The sequence below is a fragment of the Pinus tabuliformis genome, chromosome Q (assembly GCF_031772625.1).
Source record: "Pinus tabuliformis cultivar Carrire ecotype Pingquan chromosome Q, CPIR1, whole genome shotgun sequence".
In the NCBI taxonomy this organism is placed as follows: Eukaryota; Viridiplantae; Streptophyta; class Pinopsida; order Pinales; family Pinaceae; genus Pinus; species Pinus tabuliformis.
The window spans coordinates 391893178-391919702 of record NC_142296.1 but is presented as its reverse complement, the minus strand read 5'-3'; the positions used below and the strand labels follow the sequence as shown (position 1 = coordinate 391919702).

The 26525-nt window shown below is 34.4% G+C and overlaps 1 protein-coding gene across 1 annotated transcript; it reads right to left on the bottom strand.

Annotated features, from left to right (window-relative positions):
• Positions 1-11903: 11903 nt before the first annotated feature.
• Positions 11904-22834, bottom strand: LOC149219823 (uncharacterized). Its single transcript, XM_089386931.1, has 4 exons — positions 20907-22834; positions 20611-20851; positions 20388-20511; positions 11904-12136 (listed from the first exon to the last, which is right to left on the bottom strand). The coding sequence occupies exons 1-4, from the start codon at positions 22832-22834 to the stop codon at positions 11904-11906; spliced, it is 2526 nt and encodes an 841-aa protein (XP_089243057.1).
• Between the last annotated feature and the right edge of the window lie 3691 nt (positions 22835-26525).

Here is a 26525-nt window from a genome sequence, read left to right as displayed (position 1 = left end):
ATAACTTTTCTTGTTTTCTCTACATCTAACCGAGTTTTGCTTTCCCACCAGATTAATGTTGTTCCCCCATTCTAAGTGTAGCTAACTGAATTTTAGTTTTATCTTTAGAAATGTTCTAAAGGCGACAATACACTTCTAACTGCTTTATCGAATTATCTAGCTTTTTAGGATTCATTTGACCATCATAAATAGGTAACTCAAGTTTAACATCAAGTTTCAAAAGAAATGTTTTCTTAGGTTTCTTTTCCATTTTATATTTTGCACTGGAAGAAGAAGAAGAAGAAGAAGATGATGGAGATGATGGAGGTGGAGGAGGTTTATCTTTCTTGCATTTACCTTTGTCCTTCTTCGATGCCTTCGAAGAAGAAGATGCATCTCTCACCTTCTTGTCTTTGTACAATTCTCCTAGCATCTGTTGCATAGTTAAGAACGCTTGCTAAAACTTTTACTCACTCATATTAGTCTCAGTGTTTTCACCTGCATCAGGTCTTGACATGGTCGATTTCTTAACGACTCATTGCTTTCCAATCTCTGGATTGATCTCCTCAAGGATTCCTTCTCCTCGTTGCAATTTGGACCTGGTTAACATTCAATGGCACATTCTACAAAATGAAAATCTACTTTGATACCAAATTGTATGATCTGATATGATCATATACTAAAATTGATGTAGAATTGATTAGCCATCAGTGAGTTTGAATGATAACCGAAAGCATAGAAAACAAGGAGAACTGTTGGAGCGAGACACTTTACGACAGCTGATAGACCATAAGAAAGATGCAAAACAAAAGTATAAATAGCAAAAACATAGATATACCAGACAACAAGATTGATTACGAAGTTCGTCCCTAATGGACTATGTCTCCAGGTCCGCTTTCAAGATGGGTGACCGTTTTATTAGGAATGAGAGAGAAGAAGTCGATTACACAGTGAAAAGACCAGACTGAATGTGCACACAAGCAGCTATGGTCACTATCATCAGATATCTCTCTGAACAAGCTGTCCAACGCCGCTTATAGTTTCCAAATCCAACTCCGGATGCTCCCAAAATTCTGAAAACAAAATCGCCTCTATCCTCCAGAACTTGCACATGAAAACTCAAATTCCACTCTTTTTGTTCTCCAATGAGCAATTTTGCCTTTATAGGCTTGCAAATGAATAATAACATCCCTGGCTAGCTGTATGGTGAATTTGGTTGCATATTGGTTGACTTCTAGGTTAGGTTTAGCCACCTCAGGGCTTAGTCATGGCATCAAATTAATTTATTAACAAAAAAACAATAAAAGCCCATAAATAAACCATAGTATAACCCCAAAAACTGCTAATAGTTTCTTAACCAGGCGGAGGTTTGATGACACTGCATGTGAACAGGTAGAGAAGCCCCCACGGTTAGGGCTTCAGTGGTTCCAATAATTGTCCCGCCGACTGCACGGTTAATCGGGTTTCGTTCACATGCTGACAATTCCCGATGGCTAACCTCCACAGCATTCACATGGCTAACAATCAGTTGCAGCTCCGACGCTATAAATTCCCCGCATGGTTATCCTTAACCTCTAATGATTTCTCATATGTTGTCACATGGCCCTCTGCTACGGTTTTTGTCCAGTGGTTAGGATAGTTATGTGATTTATATTTGATTTGCAATGTTTTTGTATTGTTTTAACATTTGAAATAGGCCAAGGGTTAGGTGATAGGGATTTGAATGTAGTTTGAATGCAATAGGTGATAGGTTAGGGTTTGGTTATGGATTTTTAATACATAGGATGTAAATTAAGGTTTAGAAATGTGGATAACATAGGATTTTAGGCATAGAATGCATTAGTTTAAATTTAGGGGAAAATAATGCATTACGATTCTTAGGGTAAACAAAGATAAATAGGATAGCATAGGGATTAGGGTTTAGATCTAGGCTTAGGTTTTAGGTTTCGTTTAACTGTTCATAGACCCATGTCGGTTGTGCACAACGACATCGGCGGAACCGAAGCCTTTACTAGACGATCAACCCTTGTACTTCCTTGTGGTCTCCGTGCGACATTCGTCAACATTGCATGATGATGACCATCACATCTTTGAAACTGACACTGGCAGTGACAACAAAAAGACTATGTCATTGACTAGGTACTTTAACTTGAATCCTTTTACACAATCAAGTATATCAACACAAATCCTGCAAAGTCGAATGACAAAACACATGTCATCGACCAAACGCTGGTGAAACTGTCAATGACATAAATCAACAGCCAGGTACAACATCACATCAACTGAATGCCATGAAACTATAACATTACCTGAAAAACCTGATCATAACCAACACTGTCAATTTGTCGAAGCTGAACTGAGGTGACGACAACACTAAACGACACCCATGAACATTGATGACGATACTTTGAACACATGTGGAATTGGATCAATGGATCCTCCTGGATCAACTATACTCCAGACCCTTTTGTCCTTCGTTCCTATAAGTTTTTTCGCTTCACTTAGTTCCGAACATAAAGGTAGCCACAAGACCCATTTTTCACAAAATAGCATTTTAATCCAAGTATTCATGGATTTCACTTACTTACCTCGCGTTCCTTTGAAAAAACACCACTCCACCTAGTTGTAGCTCACTGAGGTGTCGACGACAAATTTAGTCACGAATCCTCCTAAGGCGCGATCGAGCCAATGATCGATAGCACAGGCAATCTTATCCTCCGATGCTTCCAACCTTCGCACTAGCTTTGGGGTCCACACAATAGAGCCACCAAGTTTCCACCTTCCTTGGCTATCTGCTAGCTTCGTAATCCACTTGTATATCTCAATAGGGAAGGATCAGAAAAAGATCTCGTGGATCTCTGTATACAGGTATTTGTCCAACCACTATTCCTTTGTCAGTTGCAGATTTCTGTTCTCTTGTGTCATGAATTCGTAGGTCTTTCTATCCAACCAGTCTCCAATCTCCTTCTTAGTTGGATTCGAATGATACGACATCACACATCTCTTATGCAGATTCTAGTCCCAGCAACAGAACAATTTGTTGGCTTGATGGGGCCTGACCTAGGTTCATCGTTAATTAGCCAAATAAATCCCTACACTACTGTCCCTTTTGGCATCAGCCCGCAGAGCGCAGATTGAAGTCTCACCTGAAGCAGTATTGGGGGATGTTGGAACTAAGTTTCTGCACCCTGAGATGGTTGTGATTTTTTTTAATTCCCTCTATCCCTTCGTTCACACAGGTTGCTTTGCTATAGGGATTGCAGGACAAACCATCTATTCCATCCTTCAATACCTCTGCAAAAGGATACAATCGTCCTTCGCACAGCCCAAGCCTACTGCTCAGATACTTTGTTAGGTGTGGAGCATGATTATTTAGAGGCCATTGTTTTAGCCGGATGTTTACCCAAGTAAGATTGTACACCCCTCCACCCAGGGGGGTGTGGGGGGGACTTTTCCCTCCCGCGGGGGTTTGGGGGGGCCGATCCCCCCCAGCTGGGGGGTCCAGGGGCCAACGGTCCCCCGGTGGGGGTTTTGAGGGCAACACACCCAAAGCTAAAAACAGATGTAAAATTTCCTTGTAAAAGTATAGTAATTTCTAGTCAATCTAGGTTGTTCATTAGGTGGATGATCTGATGGTAGAACTTATGTTTAACTTAGGGTTTTTTTCCCTAGAAGGCAACCCCTCTCTTTGTATGAGGGCATTGTATTCATGCTGTGTAATAGATTTGTATTCTCCGAGCGAGAAACAGAGAGGTCATACTGTGAGAGAAAACAGAGGATATCACAGCGGATCCCCTGTAGGTTGTGTCTCTTCAATTTGATGGATATTAGAAAGGAAGGACTGGCTGTTCGGGGTGGACGTAGCACAAACTGGGTGAACTATGTATATATGTGTCTCTTTGGTTTTATGCATTTTCTGTGTTTATATTTCTGCTATATTCTATGTGTTCCATTGCTCTGTAAGATATAATTTTCTAACAACTGGTATCAAAGCCGAAGGTCTATTTGGCTAACAAACTCGTAGGAGAGAAGGGTTCCTTGTTCGAGTGGGAGAAATGGTGGAAGATGGCAAGTTTAGGGTCGAGAAATTTAATGGCCAAAACTTCTCGCTGTGGAAGATGCAGATGGAAGATTATCTGTATCAGAAAAAAAAATATGCCGACAGGTATGACAGATGAAGAATGGAACCTTCTCGATAAAAAGACACTCGGAATAGTACGGTTGTGCCTCACAGCATCGGTCGCCTTCAACATTTCGAAGGAAACAACGGCAGCGGGTTTGATTAAGGCGTTGGCGAAACTATATGAAAAACCATCGGCCTCAAACAAGTTATTTCTTATGAAACGGTTATTTAATATGAAGATGTCGGAAGGTGGATATGTTGTAGACCATTTAAATGATTTTAATAATATTACAAGTCAGTTAAGTTCTATAAGGGTAAACTTTGATGAGAAAGTTAGAGCTATGTTATTCTTGTGCTCATTGCCAGAAAGTTGGAATGGTTTAGTAATGGCCATTAGTAGCTCTATGTCTGGATCTAGTACTTTAAAGTTTGATGATGTTGTTGGTGCTATCCTTAGCGAGGAAATGTGACGGAAAAGCTCCGGTGAGACATCGGGTAATGCTTTGAGTGCAAAGTCTAGGGGAAGAAAAATGGAAAGAGGAAAGAGCTCAGGATATCGTAGTAAATCAAGGAAAGGCAGATTCAAGTCCAGATCGGGGATAGTGTGCTGGAAATGCAGAAAGAAAGGACACCTAAAGAAAGACTGTATATCTCAGAAGGGAAAAGAAGGAGATGCACAACAAGAAAAAAATCATGAAGCAAATGTGACAGGTGAGGTGTTACAAGATGCTTTGATTCTTTCTTTTGAAAATATTACTGATTCCTGGGTGGTAGATTTAGGGGCCTCATTCCATGCCACACGTAATAAGAAATATTTTCATGACTATGTTCAAGGAGATTTTGGACAAGTCCGTTTGGGTGATGATAAAACCTATAAAATTGTTGGAATGGGTAAGGTTCTTGTAAAACACTAGAATGGAAACCAATGGCTACTAAAGGAGGTAAGGCATGTTCCAGATTTGAAGAAAAATCTGATTTCAATAAGGCAGTTAGGTGGTGAAGGTTGTGTGACAACTTTCACAGATAAAGCTTGGAAGGTCACCAAAGGAGCCCTGGTAATAGCAAAAGGCGAAAAGGTTGGTACATTGTATTTATGCAATGGTATTTCTAACTCTGTTAATACTTTAACTTCCAAAGGAGCAGATGCAGCATTATGGCATCATAGGCTCAGACACATGAGTGAGAAGGGGATGATGGTTCTTCACTAAAGGAATTTATTACTTAGTGTTAATTATTATCATTATAAATTATTACTTATTATTATTAATAAAAATTATTATGAATTATCACTAATTATTATTTTAGATTATCATAAACTATTACTATTATCTTTAATTCAAAAAATTCAATTAACCCCTAAAATAATTTCATTTATATTCAAATTAATAAATAATCTCATCAATATTAATAGATTATCTCATTAATAGTCATTTTAATAAAAATGGATCTCTATTATAATATTAATATTTATTATAACATAACATAACATTTATTAATTATTATTAATACTTATTATTATTATTACTATGGTTATTATTCTTATAAATTATCAAAAATTATTATTATCAATTATTTTATTTTATTTTATTAATAAATTTATTTATAAGAAATTGTTATTATAAATTATTTTAAAATTAAATTATTATATATAAAAATTATTATTTACCATGAAAAATATTAATTATTAAGAGAAAATATATTACTAAGAAATTCCACCTTTACTATTTATTATTAGTATTAATCTATCATTAGAAATAAATATTATATGATTGGAATTAAAATAAACCTAATTTAATTAAATATTTGATAATATTAATTATTAAGTAGCCGACTTTCATTTCTTCCTTTAATCAAGACAGCCGACCTCCTTTAACCAAAACAGCTTACCTCATAACTATTTATTTCTCGCAATTGAGCTCTTCTACTATCAACATTCAATAATAGTCCTGATGATGGATCCCTATTGGGATTTGAAATGTTGACAGAAAAATGGTTTTTACTGTGGATTCTCCAGTTACTAAGTTAGAAGGAATTTATTGCTGGGTTTGAAGAATGTTGATTTGGACTTCTATGGGAATTGCATATATGGAAAACAGAAGAGAGTCAAATTTCTTAGAGTTGGAAAAGAAAAGAAGAGCGAAAAATTAGAGCTTGTGCATACAGATGTATGGGGACCTACTCAGGTATCATCTCTCGATGGCTCTCGTTATTATGTTACTTTTATTGATGATGCAACTAGAAAAACTTGGAATTATTGTATTTAGAATAAATCTGATGTATTTGATACTTTCAAGAAATGGAAAGCTTTGGTTGAGATTGAGACAGGAAAGAAATTGAAGTGTCTCAGATCAGACAATGGAGGTGAATATTGTAGCAAAAAGTTTGATAGGTACTGTTCAGAGCATGGAATTTGCGGAGAGAAGATAGTTCCAAGAACACCACAAGAAAATGGTGTGTCAGAAAGGATGAATAGAACAACCATGGAGTGTGCAAATTGCATGAGATTGCATGCAGGATTGCCTTTACAATTTTTGGCAGATGATGTAGATACTGTTGTTTATCTAATAAACAGAGGGCCTTCAAGTTCCTTGGATGGTGGTGTTCCAGGAGAAGCATGGATAGGTAAAACGGTAAACTACTCCTTTTTAAAGCCTTTTGGTTGTGAGGCCTTTGTCCATATTAATAAAGAAAATAGAACAAAGCTTGAGGCAAAATCAAAGAAATGTACCTTTATTGGATATGGTGTTAATGATTTTGGTTATCGCTTATATGATTATGAAAATCACAAAATCATTAGGAGCAGAGATGTAATATTCAATGAAAAGGTCTTGTATAAGAATCAGTTGCAGGAAAAGAAACAGGAAAAAGAAAACAATGAATACATAGTTCTTGATGAGATCACTGAAAAAGTAAAGGTGCCTAAAAATAATAATAATCAACAACCACAACAACAACAACCACCACAACAACAAGAGGCACCACAAACAGCTGAAAGTGGTGTTAGAAGATCTACCAGGATAAGTATACCCCCTGAACGATACTCTCCTTCATTATATTATTTATTGTTGACTGATTCTGGTGAACCCAAATGTTATGAAGAAGCAATGCAGGTTGAAAGCAGGAAGAAGTGGGAACTAGCCATGGAAGAAGAGATGGACTCCTTAATGCGTAACCAGACTTGGGACTTAGTCGGGTTGCCTGCAAGAAAAACTAAATTGCAAAATAAATGGGTTTACAGGCTGAAGGAAGAAGATAGAGGAAAACAAAGGTACAAAGCTAGACTTGTGGTGAATGGATTTGCATAGAAGAAAGGTATTGATTTTGATGAAATATTTTCTCCTATTGTTAAAATGACTTCAATCAAAACTATTTTAAGTCTAGTAGCAATTGTAGATTTGCATCGTGAGCAATTAGATGTAAAGAAAGCCTTTTTCCATGGGGATTTGGAGGAAGAAATATATATGCAGTAGCCACATGGATATGAGGTGAAAGGGAAGGAGAAACTAGTGTGCAGGTTGAAGAAGAGCTTGTATGGCTTAAAACAGGCTCCAAGGCAGTGGTATCTAAAATTTGACAAGTTTATGTCTAAACAAAGTTATACTAGACGTCACTCTGATCATTGTGTTTATCTGAAAAAGCAAAATGATGGAAGCTATATTATATTGTTATTCTATGTGAATGACATGCTTGTTGTAGGGTCTAACATGCAGGAAATAAATGTGCTCAAAAGAAATTGGCAAATTCATTTGCAATGAAGGATTTGGGAGTTGCAAAACAAATCCTTGGTATGAGAATAACTAGAGACAGGAAAAATTGAAAATTAATATTGTCTCAGAATCAGTACATACAAAAGGTGTTTAAAATATTTAATATGCACAATGCAAAACTAGTTAGTACACCTTTTGCTAGCCATTTCAAACTTAGTAAGGAAATGTGACCAAAGACCCAAGAAGACATGGATTATATGTCTAAAGTTCCATATGCATCAGCAGTTGGAAGCTTAATGTATACAATGGTCTGCACAAGGCCTGATATTTCACATGCTATGGGAGTTGTAAGCAGGTACATGAAAAATCCAGGAAAGGAGCATTGGATGGCAATGAAATGGATTCTCAGATATTTGAAAGGTACCACAAATCAAGCATTATGCTTTGGTGGTTCAAACATTTCTCTACAGGGATATGTTGATGCAAATATGGTAGGTGACAGACATAACAGGACGAGCACTACAGGATATGTATTTATTGTAGGTGGAACAACTGTCAGTTGGGTTTCAAAAATCCAAAGTTTTGTTGCACTTTCAACAACAGAAGAAAAGTATGTTGCTGCTACAAAGGGTAGTAAAGAAATGATTTGGTTACAAAGGTTTATGGGTGAATTGGGTAAAAAGCATGATATGGGCACATTATACAGTGATAGCCAAAGTTCCATTCATCTTGCAAAGATCTCAACATTTCATTCTAGGACTAAACACATACAGCTCAAGTACCATTTCATACGATCAATGTTGGAAGATGGAGAGTTGAAGCTCGAAAAGATACACACTAGCCAGAATCCTGCAGATATGCTAACAAAAGTTGTAACCAGGGAGAAGCTGAGAATATGCTCAGTTTCAAATGGCCTTCAAGGATGACGATGAATATGAGAAACAGTCAGGTCCAAAGAGGAGTCATTGTCCAGCAAATGAAGCAGCGGTGGAGTTGCTACAATCATTCTCCAAGTGGGAGATTGTTGGGTGTGGAGCATGATTATTTAGAGGTCTTTGTTTCAGCCGGATGTATACCCCAAGAAGTTTGTACATCCCTCCATGTGGGGCGGTGCGGGGGGGACTTGTCCCCACCGCGAGGGTTCGGGGAGGACCAATCTGCCCCGGCTAAGGGGTCCCGGGGCCAGCGGTACCGCGGCGGGGGTTTCAGGGGCAACGTCCCCAAACCTAAAAACAAATGTAAAATTGCCTTGTAAAAGTATAGTAATTTCTAGTCTTTCTGGGTCGTTCATTAGGCGGATGATCTGACGATATAACTTATGTTTACCTTAGGGTTTTTTGCCCTAGAAGGCAACCCTTCTCTTCGTATGAGGGCATTGCATTGATGCTGTGTAATAGATGTGTATTCTCCAAGTGAGAAACAAAGAGGTGAGACTGTGAGAGAAAACAGAGGATATTACAGCAGATCTGCTGTAGGTTGTGTCTCTTCAATTTGCTGGATAATAGAAAGGAAGGACTGACTGTTCGGGGTGGATGTAACCCAAACTAGGTGAACCACGTATATCTGTGTCTCTCTGGTTTTATGTGTTTTCTGTGTCTATATTTCTGTTATATTCTATGTGTTCTGTTGCTCTGTAATATATAATTTTCTAACATACTTTCACGCTGATATGGAAGCGTGTCATATGAATTCCCCAATTAATCTAAGTGCCTTGCTTATCTTATCAAACAATTATAGTTATCCCTGCGTAAACAAATATTTGTAAATGCGTTCACTTACTCAATGTAATTGCATTTATTTGTGCACCATATAAGCATAATAAAGAAAATTCATACATAACATATCAAGATGCATCAATAAAACAAAGACACAGAAATTGCAGAATATCTTTCTTTATTAATATCTTCCAAGTGGTTACAACCTCTGTCCGCCCTAAGCACACTCAGCTATGGACTTCTACCCTAGGCCTCTACGCACTCAACTGCAGAGCCTCTACCTATGCTACAACCCAAGACTTAGACTTCTTGCTCTAAAGCTATGATTCTATTACATCATTCATCATTGTCTATCTTTTTCAAACTACTTAGAGCTTAGCTCTTTTTATACAATCCCATGGTCTGCGGACCATGGGTAGTTCTCTCACAGCTGACTTTACTTTTACAAAACTAAGGGTGGACTACCCTTTATGACACATAACACCTTCACGCTCTATGACCACAAATTGCGGAATCTTTACAATAACATTATAAAAATTGACTTAAACATGGGCTTTTAGCCCCAAAAATTCCCTCGGGGGATCCCACTCCCAACCGTGAGTTTGGCACAGTTTATAAAGATGTACTCCCTGATGGAAGAATTGTTGCCATCAAAAAGCTTGGAAAGGCTCGCACTCAAGCTCATATAAAATTTCTAGAAAGCAAAGTAAAAGAAAAATTTCTAGAAAGCAAAGAAGAAGGGCACAATACTAAATAGTCAACAAGCAACAATTGATGATAGGATTGGCCCAACTTGCTCACTGGCTGATCAACCTAACTAGAAACAGAATATTCAGGATGACAAAGAGAGGTGTTTCAGTACTTGGGATCAAACAATTTAGTGATAAATAAACAATCAAATCACACTTGGTCAACAAGAGACTGTTGTGTAATTTCTCTCAAGTATGAAATGCTAAAGCTTGTTCTTTAAAAACGGTAAAATACCAAAACATTCAATGCTTGATTTGTTGCTGAGTGTAATGTTATCTTTGTAAAAATTGATAATGATTGATCTCTTGAGGGATGGTGCTTGGGTGTCAACAGAGTAAAAGTGGTCCTCAATTAACATGATAATTAATCTGTTTCCTATTCACATAATAATTGTGATTGTGGGACATGGTTGACAACAATTTTACATTAGTTGTGAGTTCTTGTTAGGGACAACATATAGTTGCTAAGATACCATACTTCTTATATAAACTGGTTTTCCACGGTGTTAATGAGCCTGGTTAGTGGTTAGTGTACTGCCTTGTGTCAACTGGTTGTAAACAATATTGGTTGTCTAGAGTTTTACTCAGCCAGGTCAGTGTAATGCCTTATGTCAACTGGTTATAACAAAGACTCGATGACGCTCTATTCATTTAAAATGATAAATTGGTTTATATCAACATAATAATTGATTAGTTTTGAGATGAATATGAGGTTGGGTCCATCACTGTGATGCCCAATCACTCAATCAATCTACTAGTTCTGAGATGAATATGAGGTTGGGTCTATCACTGTAATGCCCGATCACTCATCAATCTATCAGTTATGAGATGAATACAAGGTTGGGTCCATCACTGTAATGCCCAATCATTCATCAATATATCGATCCCTAGCAATTCAGTTCCACAAGTATAAAGAGGCAGTTAAAAGTTTAGATTCACTGTAGTACATTTTTTCATGGAAGTTACTGTTTATAAGTTTTCTTTATTCTAATTTATTCATGAACACGTTTTCTCAAGTTCTGATGAAATATTGCTCATATTCCTTTGCAGAGAAAATATAATGGCACTGCCATGTCCATCGCCCTCTCGCTCCCGCTCTCAGGGCTTTGCATGGTTTATTTTGTTCTACCTCGATTATTACATTTCTAGTTGTATATTCAATGTTATTCTGCATTCAATGCTTGCAGTCCTGCAGGCAAGTAGTGAATTGAATCTAATGATCAGCCATTGAAGCAATATGCAAATGATCTCAATCTTAACACACAGAGAGGTCGTGGACTGTAAACTCTGAAATGCTAAAACTTGTCCTTTAAAAATGGTAAAATGACCAAAACATTCAATGCTTGGGTTGCTGCTAAGTAGGCACAAGGGACTCTTGTCTGACTGCTCTGTGGCCCTCCCTCACAAACGAACCCGAGACATTGTCCAAAAACGATAATGACAAATTGCTACAGAAAACTGAGGATGTAAAGTTACGTTTACTTGCCTGGTTTTGCAGTTATGATCGCGACACTGTGTCTGAACTTGATGGCAAATGGGGAGCGGTTTAGCCTAGTGTGAGAGTTGCAACCGACCGGTTTGAGAGTTCTGAAGGAAATTCGGAGTTCGAGCTCGTGCAAATGGGGGGAGATCACGCGCGGTTTTGGCCGTAGTTTGAATACTGACCACCAACTCCAGATAGCCCATCGCCCACGGTTAGATGTGACCAGGAATCGTCCGGATGAGAGGACGTGACAGACAATACTCTGCAGTTGATGTCGAAGGGTGGCGGGGTTGCCGAAAGGTGGTGGAGGGTGGAGGAATTGCCGATTGCCGAAGACGAAAATTTTTCCAGCCAGAAACAAAAACCGGGAATTCTTCCCCCTAATGAAATTACTCCATTTTTATTTCATAATCTTGAATGTTTTTTTTTGTATTTTTTTGTCCAACCACTTTTGAACTACTCTAGTATCAACCATTAATACAACAATGTTTTACACATCCCACGTTAACTTTTCTATCCGGCAGGTACTACCACTGCGTGCCATCCTTGTTTATGTTTATGTTGCGTTCTTCTTAATCTGTGCATTCATTCGAATAACAAAAAAAATTATTGATATGTCATTTCGTAGGTTTCAATACAAAGGATATGGTGCGTTTTTTATTATTATGTATATTCAATAATTTCCAGGCTTCATTTGCCCTTTTCATTTTGCATTAAACGACGGATCCAGACCCCGTATTGCAACGTAATGCGGAAATTCCATTCACAAACTCCAAGTGACTTTAGTGAAGTAATAAATACCTCCGTAAGCCTTAGTTCAATGCATGATTTTGGTTGAAGATATTAGGCATATAAAAATGTGACTTAACACTGGTCTATCTCACGTGAGTAATGTTTCTCTTTGCCCCTTCGTCCTATATTTTTCATTTTAATGTTTCTTTTGTATTGACAATATGTATGGTCTTTTATTACATGTTTACACGACCACGAAACCTATAAAATGATACATCTAAAACATGCTCTTTACATTATATATACGTTATGGAATTATTATACTGTGGGTTATAATGGTTTGATATCTAATATATACATAAAAGGTGATGTGATATGACATTCATTTGAATATGTTACATATAAGTAATATTTTATATTATGTATACTTACTTAATATTTATTCTATGTTATAGAATATTTTATATTACATTAATTTATATATCTAGCATATATTGCATTTACATGTTAAAGAGACAAAAATTATGAAAATACCATAGGAAAACTACGTCAAGTTGGAATTGGTCAAACAATTCAAAAGGAATAATTGTCAAAATAAAATATCAAAATGATGAAAAGTAGTCAAATTTTGAAATATTCTAATGCACCAAGATCTCTTTATTATAGAATTGTTGAAAGAATCTAATCAAATATGTGATCATGAAGGTTGTTTAAAAGGCGAATACATTGGGATGATCAAGATCAAATTGAAATATTCTAATGCACCAAGATCTCTTTATTATAGAATTGTTGAAAGAATCTAATCAAATATGTGATCATGAAGGTTGTTTAAAAGGCGAATACATTGGGATCATCAAGATCAATATATGAAAATTACGGAAATTATGCTAGGCGAAGTAATCAAAGCAACAATTCTAGTGATCATAAGAAAAGAAATGTCACAAATCATGATCAAACCCGAAAGGATCAAAAATCTCAAAATCCAAATAATGAGGATAAGAGGAAACATCAACCACCCAACTATCATTAAAAAGAGAATTTTCCAAAATTTATAATGCAGGTCCCTTCATTTGAACAAGAATGAGAAACAATTGTTGGCGGACCAACAAACATTAACAATTATATCATAAGTATTATATTTTTTTTGTTGATTTAAAATTCTATTGCCTCAAAATGATTTTACGCAAAACTAGATATCTTTGGACCAATTCTTGTCAGAGTCTGCCACAAGGGATACTAGTACTGTGGACAATGGACAATAGTCTAACTCTATCAGAACATAAACAATTATTACTACTAAAGTCATAACTACTGAAATAAGATTAACTACTAAAAGTAAAAGACATAAGCGAAGAGGCTAAATGAGACATCAAGTGTCTGATGGAGTGATGGGGCCAAATCCTAGGCACTAGTATCTACTCGGTGTGGAGATTTCAAGAAACATTGGAAATGAACTTGTTGCTATCTATAGAAAAGTAAGCATAGTTACCAGTAATAAGCTCAACAAAAGATTACATAACAAATCACATAAGTAAATGAAGAAGAGAAGAGAAACCAGTAGTGGAGAACCAACGAAAACATAGTTTTATTACATATTCTCTTAAAGATGAATATAATTCTGATACATTGATACATTAATTGATATATATACTTTGTTGAGACAACTACAATAAACAAAGTAAGTTATCAAACGGCCATTGAATCTAGTTCTCACATTTTTAGGTGTAGCAAAATAATCATTTGATTTTGAAAAGTATTGATTCATAATACATTTTTTTTAGAGTATATTTTTGACACTTTAATTTTTTTTTATATATTAAGTATGATAATTTTTTTTAAATGTTGCTGATTTTAATGCAGGCTCACTAAAACATCAAATTTTTTTTAGACATATCGTTTACACTTTAAATTTTCTTAGGAACTCACAATTTTTTTTAAATATGATTATTTAACCTTTTTTCAAGTTACCTTATTCATATTATTGTTTTTTATAATATTCCCAAAAAATTGAGCCCAATTAGACCCAACAAAATCAATAAATAATTGATGAAATAAAAAACATAGAGCAGCTAGTTTTGCCCAAATAATTTTTCACCGACCCATAATTGCCCATGGCTTCTCTCGAGCAATCAAACTTTAAAAGGATAATTGCCCATGGCTTCTCTCGAGCAATCAAGGTTTAAAAGCAGGAGGAGAAACTAAAGTAGAGCATGCATTTGGAATTTTTCTCTCAGCATCAATCTCGAAGCTCAAACGAGTTTTCAAGAAAGAAGAGTCTCAGACGAGATCTTTCAAGCTAGCTTCGGTGTTGTTGAGCCTTACCCTAGTTTCGGTGCTTCTCAGAAATCACCTTAGCTTGCTCATTTTTCTAATTTCCGGTCAGGGGTTTCATGCATGTATTAATGCTAGTTGTGGGTATTCGTTTTGATGCAGGGATAAACAAAGCTATAATCCATTCACAGGTCAAATCCTTGCGGAGGGTATTCATCATTGTATTCGGATCGAAGGTCATAAGCCCAAACATCATAGAATCATCCCAAACTGAGTCCTTACTTTTTCTTTAAATATTAGATCCATTATTAGTGAGCTAGGTGTTAAAAACATCAACAGAAGGTGGCAAGGAACTTGTTGTGTTTGTTGTGACTGCAAAAAGTCATGTACGCTGTACGCTGTAATGGAACGATTACCTACAAATCGTGGTTGAATACAGAGCCTCTGCAGCGTGATGCTCATGGTGGATGGTGACGGGGCGAAGTGATTCTCGAGAAGGAGAAGAAAAACGTACCTACATTATCTTAAATCTGACAAGTCTCCCATTGTTACTACAATTAATTACTGTGTAAAAGATAATCTGCTGCATTGAATTAGATTCTTTATTCCCCGCGCCACCAATTCCCTCAGCACCTCTGCGTTTTCCAGAGCCCTGGTATTATTAAAAATTAATTGGCTCCTTAGTTTCAGGTGAAGATCACAACTTCAGTGGAGGCAGAATAGAAATTATTGCTAAATGGAAGGTTCGTTGTAATGATTTAATTCATCTCAATCCTACCTATCTTTATCTTTCGAGTCAATCCTTATTCCACAGGCGAGGGTTCTCCTCTTTTTGTTGGAGAGGATTCCTTTCAGAATAATTTTGTTGTTTGTTGTTCTCTCCCCAACTGCAAAATCCAGGTTTGGCAACGTTTAAATTAATTTTTTCTTCATGCATTATCAGGTAGTCAAATTAAATCCTAGGATTAATATTATAAACCATATGAACAATATTATACCCTACGAATATGAACCCTTAGATTAATAAGCCTAAGGGATTGATATTATAAACCCAAGGGGATAATACACCCAAGGGATTAATACTAAGATAAAATCAAGGTATATAAACCCAAAAACAATCATGGTTTAACATGCTAGATTTTCATATTGAGACAATCTTTGTCACAATGTGACGGTGGACCATGGTTGACAATGACTGATTTCCATATGGAGACAATCTTTGTAACAAAGCGACGTTGGACCAAGGTTGATTTTCATATTGTGAAAATCTTTGTCACAATGTGATGTTGGACTATGGTTGAGCATGATTATAAATGCAATGGATTTATCTTAAGCCCAAAGATTAATATTATAAACCCTATGAAAAATATTATACCTTAGGAAAATGAACCCTTAGATTAATAAACCCAAGGCATTATTATTATAAACCCCATGGATTAATACTAAAAATCCAAGGGAGTAATATTAAACCCAAGGGATAAATATTATAAACTCAAGGTATATAAACCCTAAGATAAATATTATAAAACCTAAAATAAACATGGCTAACCATGCTTTACGATGGTTTATTTTCATATTGAGACAATCTTTGTCACAATGTGACATTTGATCACGGTTCACCATGGTTGATTTTGATATTGAGACAATCTTTGTCACAATGTGACATTGGACCATGGTTGTGCGTAGTTGAACATGATTAAACCCAAATGATTTATATTAAACCCTATGATCAATATTATAAACCTTATGAACAATATTATACCCTAGGAATATTAACCCTTAGATTGATAAACCTAAGGGATTGATATTATAAATCCAAGGGATTAAGTCTAAAACCCTACAATATTTTAAACCCAAGGTATATAAACTCTAAGATAAATATTATAAACCCAAGGGATTAACTCTAAAAATCCAAGGGATAAATACTATAAACCCAAGGTTTATAAACTCTTAAATAAATCATTAAATAAATGTGGTTGACCATGATTTATTTTCATATTGACACAATCTTGATCCTAATGCGATGTTGGACTATGGTTAACCATGATTGATTTTCATATTGAGACAATCTTTTTCACAATGCGACATTGGAACATGGTTGTCGCAATGTGATGTTGGACCAAGGGATTAATAAACCCAAGGGATATGAACCCTTAAATTGATAAACCCAAGGGATTGATATTATAGACCCAACAGATTAATTCTAAAACCCCAAGGTATTATAAACTTAAGGGAATAATATTAAACCCAAGGAAATAATATTAAAAACCCAATGTATATAAACCCTAAGATAAATATTATAAATCCTAAAATAAACATAGTTGACCTAGGTTGACCACAATTGATTTTCATATTATCACAACCTTTGTCACAATGTGACAATGGACTACGGTTGACCTCAATTGATTTTCATATTGAGACAACCTTTGTCACAATGTGACGTTGAACAATGGTTGACCATGGTTGATTTTCATAATGAGGCAATATTTGTCGTAATGCGTCGTTGGATCATGGTTGACCACAGATGACCATGCTTGTAGCAATGAGATGTTGGACCTAATGACAATCTTTGTCTCAATGCGGTCATGGTTTACCATGATTGACCATGGTTGATTTTTATATTGAGACAATCTTTGTCACAATGAGACGTCGGAACAAGGTTGAACATTAAGAAGAGTCTTTTCGGTAGAAATCACATAGGAGAAAATTTTACCGACGTGCTTCGAACTAGCTATTGTGGTTCATCATCAAGATCAGATGAAGATGCAAATCATGGAACAGGCTTAAATAGAGGGTGATGTACAAACCAAAAGATCAAAAAATGACTAGTTTATGAAAATTAATATTTTAATAATGATAATATTCCTATAATGACTAGTTTAAGAACAATAATATTATAATTTATAATAATATTTTAATAATGACTATTAAGATCAAATAATAATCATACAACGGTTAGTTTAAGAATAATAATATTCTAATTTATAATAATAATTAAAAAATTAATAATAAATAATAATAAAATTAAGAAAGATCTAAAAACGTAAACTTTAATAAGAAACAAATAATCCAAGTCAACCAAATATAGGGAACAGAGTCAAAAATATATAAAAATAAATAAATAAAATAAAAAATAACATATAATAAAATAAACAAATAGGAGTCTAGACCTGATTAATAAGTCAAGATCCTATAACAAAAATAATAATTAAGGGAGAGTAAAATTAAAACAAAGCAATCAAAAGGGAGGGTAAAATTATTATTATTAATATTATTATTTTTATTTATTTATTTATAACGGCTAGTTTATGAAAAATAATATTTTAATAATGATTATAATAATAATAATAATAATAATTCTTTTATATATATATATATATATATATATATATATATAGATATATATGAAAAATAGAAACAATAAAAAGAAACAAACTATCCAAGTCAACCAAAGATAGGGAACAAAGTCAATATATATATATGTTTGTTTGTGTGTGTTTTTGTGTCAAGACCTAATTAATGAGTCAAGATCTTATAACAAAATAATAATTAAATGAGAATAAAATTAAAACAAACCAATTAAAAGGGAGGGATTTATTTATTTATTTAAGGTGAGAAAACGGGACAAACAAATATTAACATTAAATGAAAATACCTATATAGCAACAAAAAAAATCATAAATAGAAACGTCAAACCTAAAAAGCAAAATAGTCTGCAAACAGAAACAAACTAAGAGGACACAACAGGGACCCAAATTCTACTAATATTCCAACCATTGTCTCTATTTAAATTATTGGTTTTTTTTTTTTTTTTTTTTTCCAATGCCTCCCTGAATTTACGATGATGGAAATGACTAACCTTGGCAATGACATGGGCTTCCTCAATGCAGATGTGATTCCTAGATTTTTCTACATGTTCTGCCAAAGCAGAGGAGCAGGTCCTCCCATACTTGATTTTCATGGTCGATTTTCATATTGACACAGTCCTTGTCACAATGCCACATTGGACCATGTTTGACCATCATTGACCATCATTGTTCTTCATATTGAGAAAAACCTATGATAAAACCTAAGATAAATATTATAAATCAAGGTATATAAACACTGTGATAGATATTATAAACTCTAAAATAAACATGGTTGGTCATGGTTGATTTACATATTGAGACAATCTTTCTCATGATACGATGTTGAACCATGGTTCACCATGCTCGATCATGTTTGATTTTTGTATTGAGACAATATTTGTCATAATGCGACGTTGGACCATGGTAAACTACAGTTGACCATGGTTCACAATGATTGAAAATGACTAAACATGGTTGTCTAAGTCACAATGTGACATTGGTCCATGGTTAACACGGGTCTAATATTTCATTTCTAGACAATTTTTAAAAAAATTAATAAATAAATAAATAAATATATTACAACATTAATTATCTTCTTAAAATATAATCAATCAATATTAATCTCATTATAACTATTATTATCATTTAATAAAACTTTTTTATATGATCATTCATTTAATAATTCTTTATTTATATTTTTTCAAAATAAATTTAATTCAAATTTAAGAAAATAAAGTATAATTTTTTTTTTGAGTGAATACCTTATTTTATTAAGATTAAAAAACTCATAATATTATTATTATTATTATTATTATTATTATTATAATATACCTATGAAGATAATATTAAAATTAAATAATAATAATATATGTTTTATAATAATGATAATAATAATATATACGTTTTCAAATAACATATGTTATAGAATGAAACTAACTTAACTTTAAATTCACCCAATGAAACTAATTTTAAATCGATATATTATATATTATATATGGTCTAAATTAAATTAAATTTAATGATTAATATAAATTCAACACTAAATTGACATATTTAATCCGTGCAACTTTAGTCGAATTCAAGGGGTATAAATATTCATATTATAAAAAAATATATTTATATTTAATTATATTTATGTTAATATTTTAGAAAATTCTCCAAGAGTTGTATTATAGATTTAGTTTTGAAAATCTTGATCAAATTCATGGAAGTGCTAAACATAAAGAAAATTTAAATTTGCGTGATGTGTGTTGGAGGGAAATTTAATGTTCGAAGTAAACTTTAAATTCAACCCCTCAAGCAATTTTAACTTTTATCGCTCCAGTAAATTTAAGAAAATTATATTTACTCTTCTAAATTATATTTGAAATCAAATTTGACGTGTTCAGCGAATTCACATTTAATCGAAATCGATGTGCAAAGAAATGTTATATTTAAATAAATTTAAAATATAAAGTAAATTGAAATCTTACACATTCAAATTTAAAATTTATTTCAGTAAATTGAAATATATTTTTTTTTTAGAGAGAAAAAACAGAATTGGTTATATTGAGAGTATATAATGGTCATAAGTACATTGAAGGCTTTACAGAGCCGAGCATACATAGAGGGCAATATGAGCCGAGCATATATTTTGATGAGAATGGTATACATATGAGCAGAGCATATATAATGGAATATAACGATGGGAGCAAGAATCCGCAGCACAGTGTAGAGCTGTATAAACGAATCCGAGTGTGCCAAATAAAATAGAGCTAGATGAACTCATTGACGGAAATACTGTTCCGGATACCAAAAAAGAGCGTTGCATTGGCATACATTTGAGCAGAGCATATATAATGAAAGAGTCCGCAGCAAAGGACAAGCGGATGACATGAATCCAAGCCAATATGGACAGTGTAGAGCTGTATAAACGGATCCAAATGAGCCCAATAAAATAGAGAGCAGTAGCGAAGAGCTAGATGAGCTGAATGACGGAAAATAGAAGAAACAGATCCGGATACCAAAAAAGAACGATGCATTGTTCCGGAATAGATATAGGAATATGATTGGAGCAGAGAGACACAGCCCACCAATTTAATTCGGAGAGGGTAAAGACCCCAGAATAGAAGGTAGAATGGAGGCGAGCGGCAGCTGACAATCTTGGAAAATGCGGCTGTTCCTCCACTTCCAAATGTACCAGCAGGAGGAGATGAAGAGAGCCTGCCAAATGGGGCGTTGAGAGCCCCACCAAGAGAAGGCTTCCTGTACAGAAGAGAAACACATGTGAGGAAAGCCATAGAGCAAAGAAAGATCATACCAGATGGCAGAGGAGGCAGGACAGCGAAAGAACATATGATAGTTCGATTCCAGCTCCGCGAGGCAAAGCTGACATCTGCCTGGTCCAATCCACCCTTTCTTTTGCAGAACATCCCATGAAAGGTTCCTGTTGTTGAAGAGGAGCCAAGAAAAGAGAATGGATTTGAGAGGGCAGGGGGCTTTCCAGAGTTTGATCGGAAAGATAGAGGGAAGAGGAGGCTGGACAGCAATAAGGACAGAGTAGATATTTCGGACAGAAATGGGACGAATGGTGTTATCAGTAGACCAGATGAGTCCATCCTTGGTACCTATTTGTAGGATCCCTCGGCCGGTGAATCTGGCAGTGAAGGTGAGCCAAAGGGGGCGGAGGGTGGGGGGGATGGCTAATTGAAGATCAGATTTCCAGAGAGGTTCGAGAGAGGACCAAGAGTCAATAAGAGTGTTCCAGGTGAAAAGGCCCCTGGAGTGAAAAAAGGAGAGCAAAGGCGGAGGAATCATGGATTCTAGGTTGTATAAGGTGGGGTCTATACCAATGAAGACGCTGGAACCAGAGAAGAAAGTCCATTTTAGATTCTTCAGGAAAAAAGGTTGGACTTTTTTAAAGCCAAGCCAGATAGGGGACCCGGTCCTAATTCCAAGAGAAGACCTTCTGAGCCAAAAAACCAGGTTCCTGCCTTTGAGGTACTTTTGCCTGATTAATGTACTCCACGGGCTGTTCCCGTAAATACCCCTGTGAAGAGATTTGCAAATGAGAGCTTTTCCGAAATGATTCATGTTGAGAAGACTCCAGCCACCTTTTTCTTTTGGTCTGGAAATATGGTCCAGCTTGACAAGATGGATTTTGGACTGGAAGGATCGGCCCCCCCACAAAAAATTGGCTGCAATGGACTTCATTTTCTTGTAAACAGAAGCCGGGAGAAGAAAGAGGTGGCCCCAGTACACTACGAGCTGGGAAAGAACCGCTTGTACCAAGATATATCTGCCACCGAGGAACAGGGAACGCATTTCCCAGGATGAGATCTTGTGGTAAAAACGGTCAACAAGCCAGTCCCAGTCCCGGCAACGATAACCCTTTGCTTTTTGTCGAAACCCCAAATAAGTGAAACCATCCTTAATCTGGGCAAGATTGATCTCAAGGCGGGCGGCAATCCACTGTGCCAGTGCAGGGTTAGTATCGTTGTGGTAAAGCACTGTTTTCCCGCAGTTGATTTTAAGGCCAGTGGCATCTTGAAACTTGTTGATTAACAGAAAGAGGCAGATCCAAGTAGGTTTGCACAGCATGGCAAAAATTAGGATATCGTCGACGAAGAGATTGTGGGAGAGCTGGATGTCTCTACAGATCCTGACGGGTTTACATCTACCATCAGCAACAGCAAGGTTGATGTGCGTACTGAGACAATTCATTACCAATATGAAGAGGAGGGGAGAGAGAGGGCAGCCCTGACGAAGCCCTCTCTCAGCTTTGAAGAATGAGGAAGGAATGCCGTTTATAATAACTGAGAATTGGACAGATTCGACGCACGCCATAATCCAGCTGATCGCCATGGGTCTAAGGCCAATTTTCGCCAGGAGAATTCTGAGGAAGCACCAATCCACGCAGTCGAAAGCCTTTTTAAGATCGATTTTAAGAGCAGCGGCATCGGTGTTCTTGGAGCAAATGGAGAAGAGGCATTCCTGTGCCATAGCCACTGCGTCCATGATAAGCCTGTCCTTTAGAAATGCATGCTGTTCCCTTGTTATATAAGAGTTTAGAGCTTTCTTCATTCTTTCAGCTATAATTTTGGAAATGATCTTATAAAGCGTGTTGCACAAGGCGATCGGCCTATAGTCCCCCAAAGAAGAAGATTTATCACGTTTTGGAATTAATGCGATAAAGGTGGCGGAGAGAGCCGTGTTTATGCTTCCGGAGTGGCGAGAGGCGTCCACCATGCTCAAAAGATCTTTTTTGAAAAGCTCATAAAAATGGGAGAAAAATTCGACCGGCCAGCCGTCTGGCCTGGGGCTCTTGTCTTTTTTAAAGCTCCTTAAAGTCTCAGATAGCTCCTCCTCCGTGATGGGCCTGTAGAAAGCATCGTTTGCTTTAGAAGAGTAAATATAATTTTCTTAAATTTACTGGAGCGATAAAAGTTAAAATTGCTTGAGGGGTTGAATTTAAAGTTTACTTCGAACATTAAATTTCCCTGCGACACACGTCACGCAAATTTAAATTTTCTTTATGTTTAGCACTTCCATGAATTTGATCAAGATTTTCAAAACTAAATCTATAATACAACTCTTGGAGAATTTTCTAAAATATTAACATAAATATAATTAAATATAAATATAATTTTTTATAATATGAATATTTATACCCCTTGAATTCGACTAAAGTTGCATGGATTAAATATGTCAATTTAGTGTTGAATTTATATTAATCATTAAATTTAATTTAATTTAGACCATATATAATATATAATATATCGATTTAAAATTAGTTTCATTGGGTGAATTTAAAGTTAAGTCAGTTTCATTCTATAACATATGTTATTTGAAAACGTATATATTATTATTATCATTATTATAAAACATATATTATTATTATTTAATTTTAATATTATCTTCATAGGTATATTATAATAATAATAATAATAATATTATGAGTTTTTTAATCTTAATAAAATAAAATATTCACTCAAAAAAAATTATACTTTATTTTCTTAAATTTGAATTAAATTTATTTTGAAAAAATATATTAAAGAATTATTAAATGAATGATCATATAAAAAAAGTTTTATTAAATGATAATAATAGTTATAATGAGATTAATATTGATTGATTATATTTTAAGAAGGTAATTAATGTTGTAATATATTTATTTATTAATTTTTTTAAAAATTGTCTAGAAATGAAATATTAGACCCGTGTTAACCATGGACCAATGCCACATTGTGACTTAGACAACCATGTTTAGTCATTTTCAATCATTGTGAACCATGGTCAACTGTAGTTTACCATGGTCCAACGTCGCATTATGACAAATATTGTCTCAATACAAAAATCAAACATGATCGAGCATGGTGAACCATGGTTCAACATCGTATCATGAGAAAGATTGTCTCAATATGTAAATCAACCATGACCAACCATGTTTATTTTAGAGTTTATAATATCTATCACAGTGTTTATATACCTTGATTTATAATATTTATCTTAGGTTTTATCATAGGTTTTTCTCAATATGAAGAACAATGATGGTCAATGATGGTCAAACATGGTCCAATGTGGCATTGTGACAAGGACTGTGTCAATATGAAAATCAACCATGAAAATCAAGTATGGGAGGACCTGCTCCTCTGCTTTGGCAGAACATGTAGAAAAATCTAGGAATCACATCTGCATTGAGGAAGCCCATGTCATTGCCAAGGTTAGTCATTTCCATCATCGTAAATTCAGGGAGGCATTGGAAAAAAAAAAAAAAAAAAAAAAACAATAATTTAAATAGAGACAATGGTTGGAATATTAGTAGAATTTGGGTCCCTGCTGTGTCCTCTTAGTTTGTTTCTGTTTGCAGACTATTTTGCTTTTTAGGTTTGACGTTTCTATTTATGATTTTTTTTGTTGCTATATAGGTATTTTCATTTAATGTTAATATTTGTTTGTCCCGTTTTCTCACCTTAAATAAATAAATAAATCCCTCCCTTTTAATTGGTTTGTTTTAATTTTAGTCTCATTTAATTATTATTTTGTTATAAGATCTTGACTCATTAATTAGGTCTTGACACAAAAACACACACAAACAAACACACATATATATATATATATATATATATATATATATATATATATATATATTGACTTTGTTCCCTATCTTTGGTTGACTTGGATAGTTTGTTTCTTTTTATTGTTTCTATTTTTCATATATATATATATATATATATATATATATATATATATATATATTAAAGAATTATTATTATTATTATTATTATTATTATATCTTAATAATCATTATTAAAATATTATTTTTCATAAACTAGCCGTTATAAATAAATAAATAAAAATAATAATATTAATAATAATAATTTTACCCTCCCTTTTGATTGCTTTGTTTTAATTTTACTCTCCCTTAATTATTATTTTTGTTATAGGATCTTGACTTATTAATTAGGTCTGGACTCCTATTTGTTTATTTTATTATATGTTATTTTTTATTTTATTTATTTATTTTTATATATTTTTGACTCTGTTCCCTATATTTGGTTGACTTGGATTGTTTGTTTCTTATTAAAGATTACGTTTTTAGATCTTTCTTAATTTTATTATTATTTATTATTAATTTTTTAATTATTATTATAAATTAGAATATTATTATTCTTAAACTAACCGTTGTATGATTATTATTTGATCTTAATAGTCATTATTAAAATATTATTATAAATTATAATATTATTGTTCTTAAACTAGTCATTATAGGAATATTATCATTATTAAAATATTAATTTTCATAAACTAGTCATTTTTTGATCTTTTGGTTTGTACATCACCCTCTATTTAAGCCTGTTCCATGATTTGCATCTTCATCTGATCTTGATGATGAACCACAATAGCTAGTTCGAAGCACGTCGGTAAAATTTTCTCCTATGTGATTTCTACCGAAAAGACTCTTCTTAATGTTCAACCTTGTTCCGACGTCTCATTGTGACAAAGATTATCTCAATATAAAAATCAACCATGGTCAATCATGGTAAACCATGACCACATTGAGACAAAGATTGTCATTAGGTCCAACATCTCATTGCTACAAGCATGGTCATCTGTGGTCAACCATGATCCAACGACGCATTACGACAAATATTGCCTCATTATGAAAATCAACCATGGTCAACCATTGTTCAACGTCACATTGTGACAAAGGTTGTCTCAATATGAAAATCAATTGAGGTCAACCATAGTCCATTGTCACATTGTGACAAAGGTTGTGATAATATGAAAATCAATTGTGGTCAACCTAGGTCAACTATGTTTATTTTAGGATTTATAATATTTATCTTAGGGTTTATATACATTGGGTTTTTAATATTATTTCCTTGGGTTTAATATTATTCCCTTGAGTTTATAATACCTTGGGGTTTTAGAATTAATCCGTTGGGTCTATAATATCAATCCCTTGGGTTTATCAATTTAAGGGTTCATATCCCTTGGGTTTATTAATCCCTTGGTCCAACATCACATTGCGACAGCCATGTTCCAATGTCGCATTGTGAAAAAAATTGTCTCAATATGAAAATCAATCATGGTTAACCATAGTCCAACATCGCATTAGGATCAAGATTGTGTCAATATGAAAATAAATCATGGTCAACCACATTTATTTAATGATTTATTTAAGAGTTTATAAACCTTGGGTTTATAGTATTTATCCCTTGGATTTTTAGAGTTAATCCCTTGGGTTTATAATATTTATCTTAGAGTTTATATACCTTGGGTTTAAAATACTGTAGGGTTTTAGACTTAATCCCTTGGATTTATAATATCAATCCCTTAGGTTTATCAATCTAAGGGTTAATATTCCTAGGGTATAATATTGTTCATAAGGTTTATAATATTGATCATAGAGTTTAATATAAATCATTTGGGTTTA

Excerpts from the sequence above, each read along its gene's own strand:
- LOC149219823 (XM_089386931.1), bottom strand. The coding sequence starts at position 22,834 with ATGGTGGACGCCTCTCGCCACTCCGGAAGCATAAACACGGCTCTCTCC. Across the intron at positions 20,852-20,906 it reads CCTGCCTCCTCTGCCATCTG|GAAGCCTTCTCTTGGTGGGG; the intron begins GTATGATCTTTC and ends TCTTCTGTACAG. Across the intron at positions 12,137-20,387 it reads CTTTTTTGGTATCCGGAACA|GGGGAAGAATTCCCGGTTTT; the intron begins GTATTTCCGTCA and ends TAATTTCATTAG.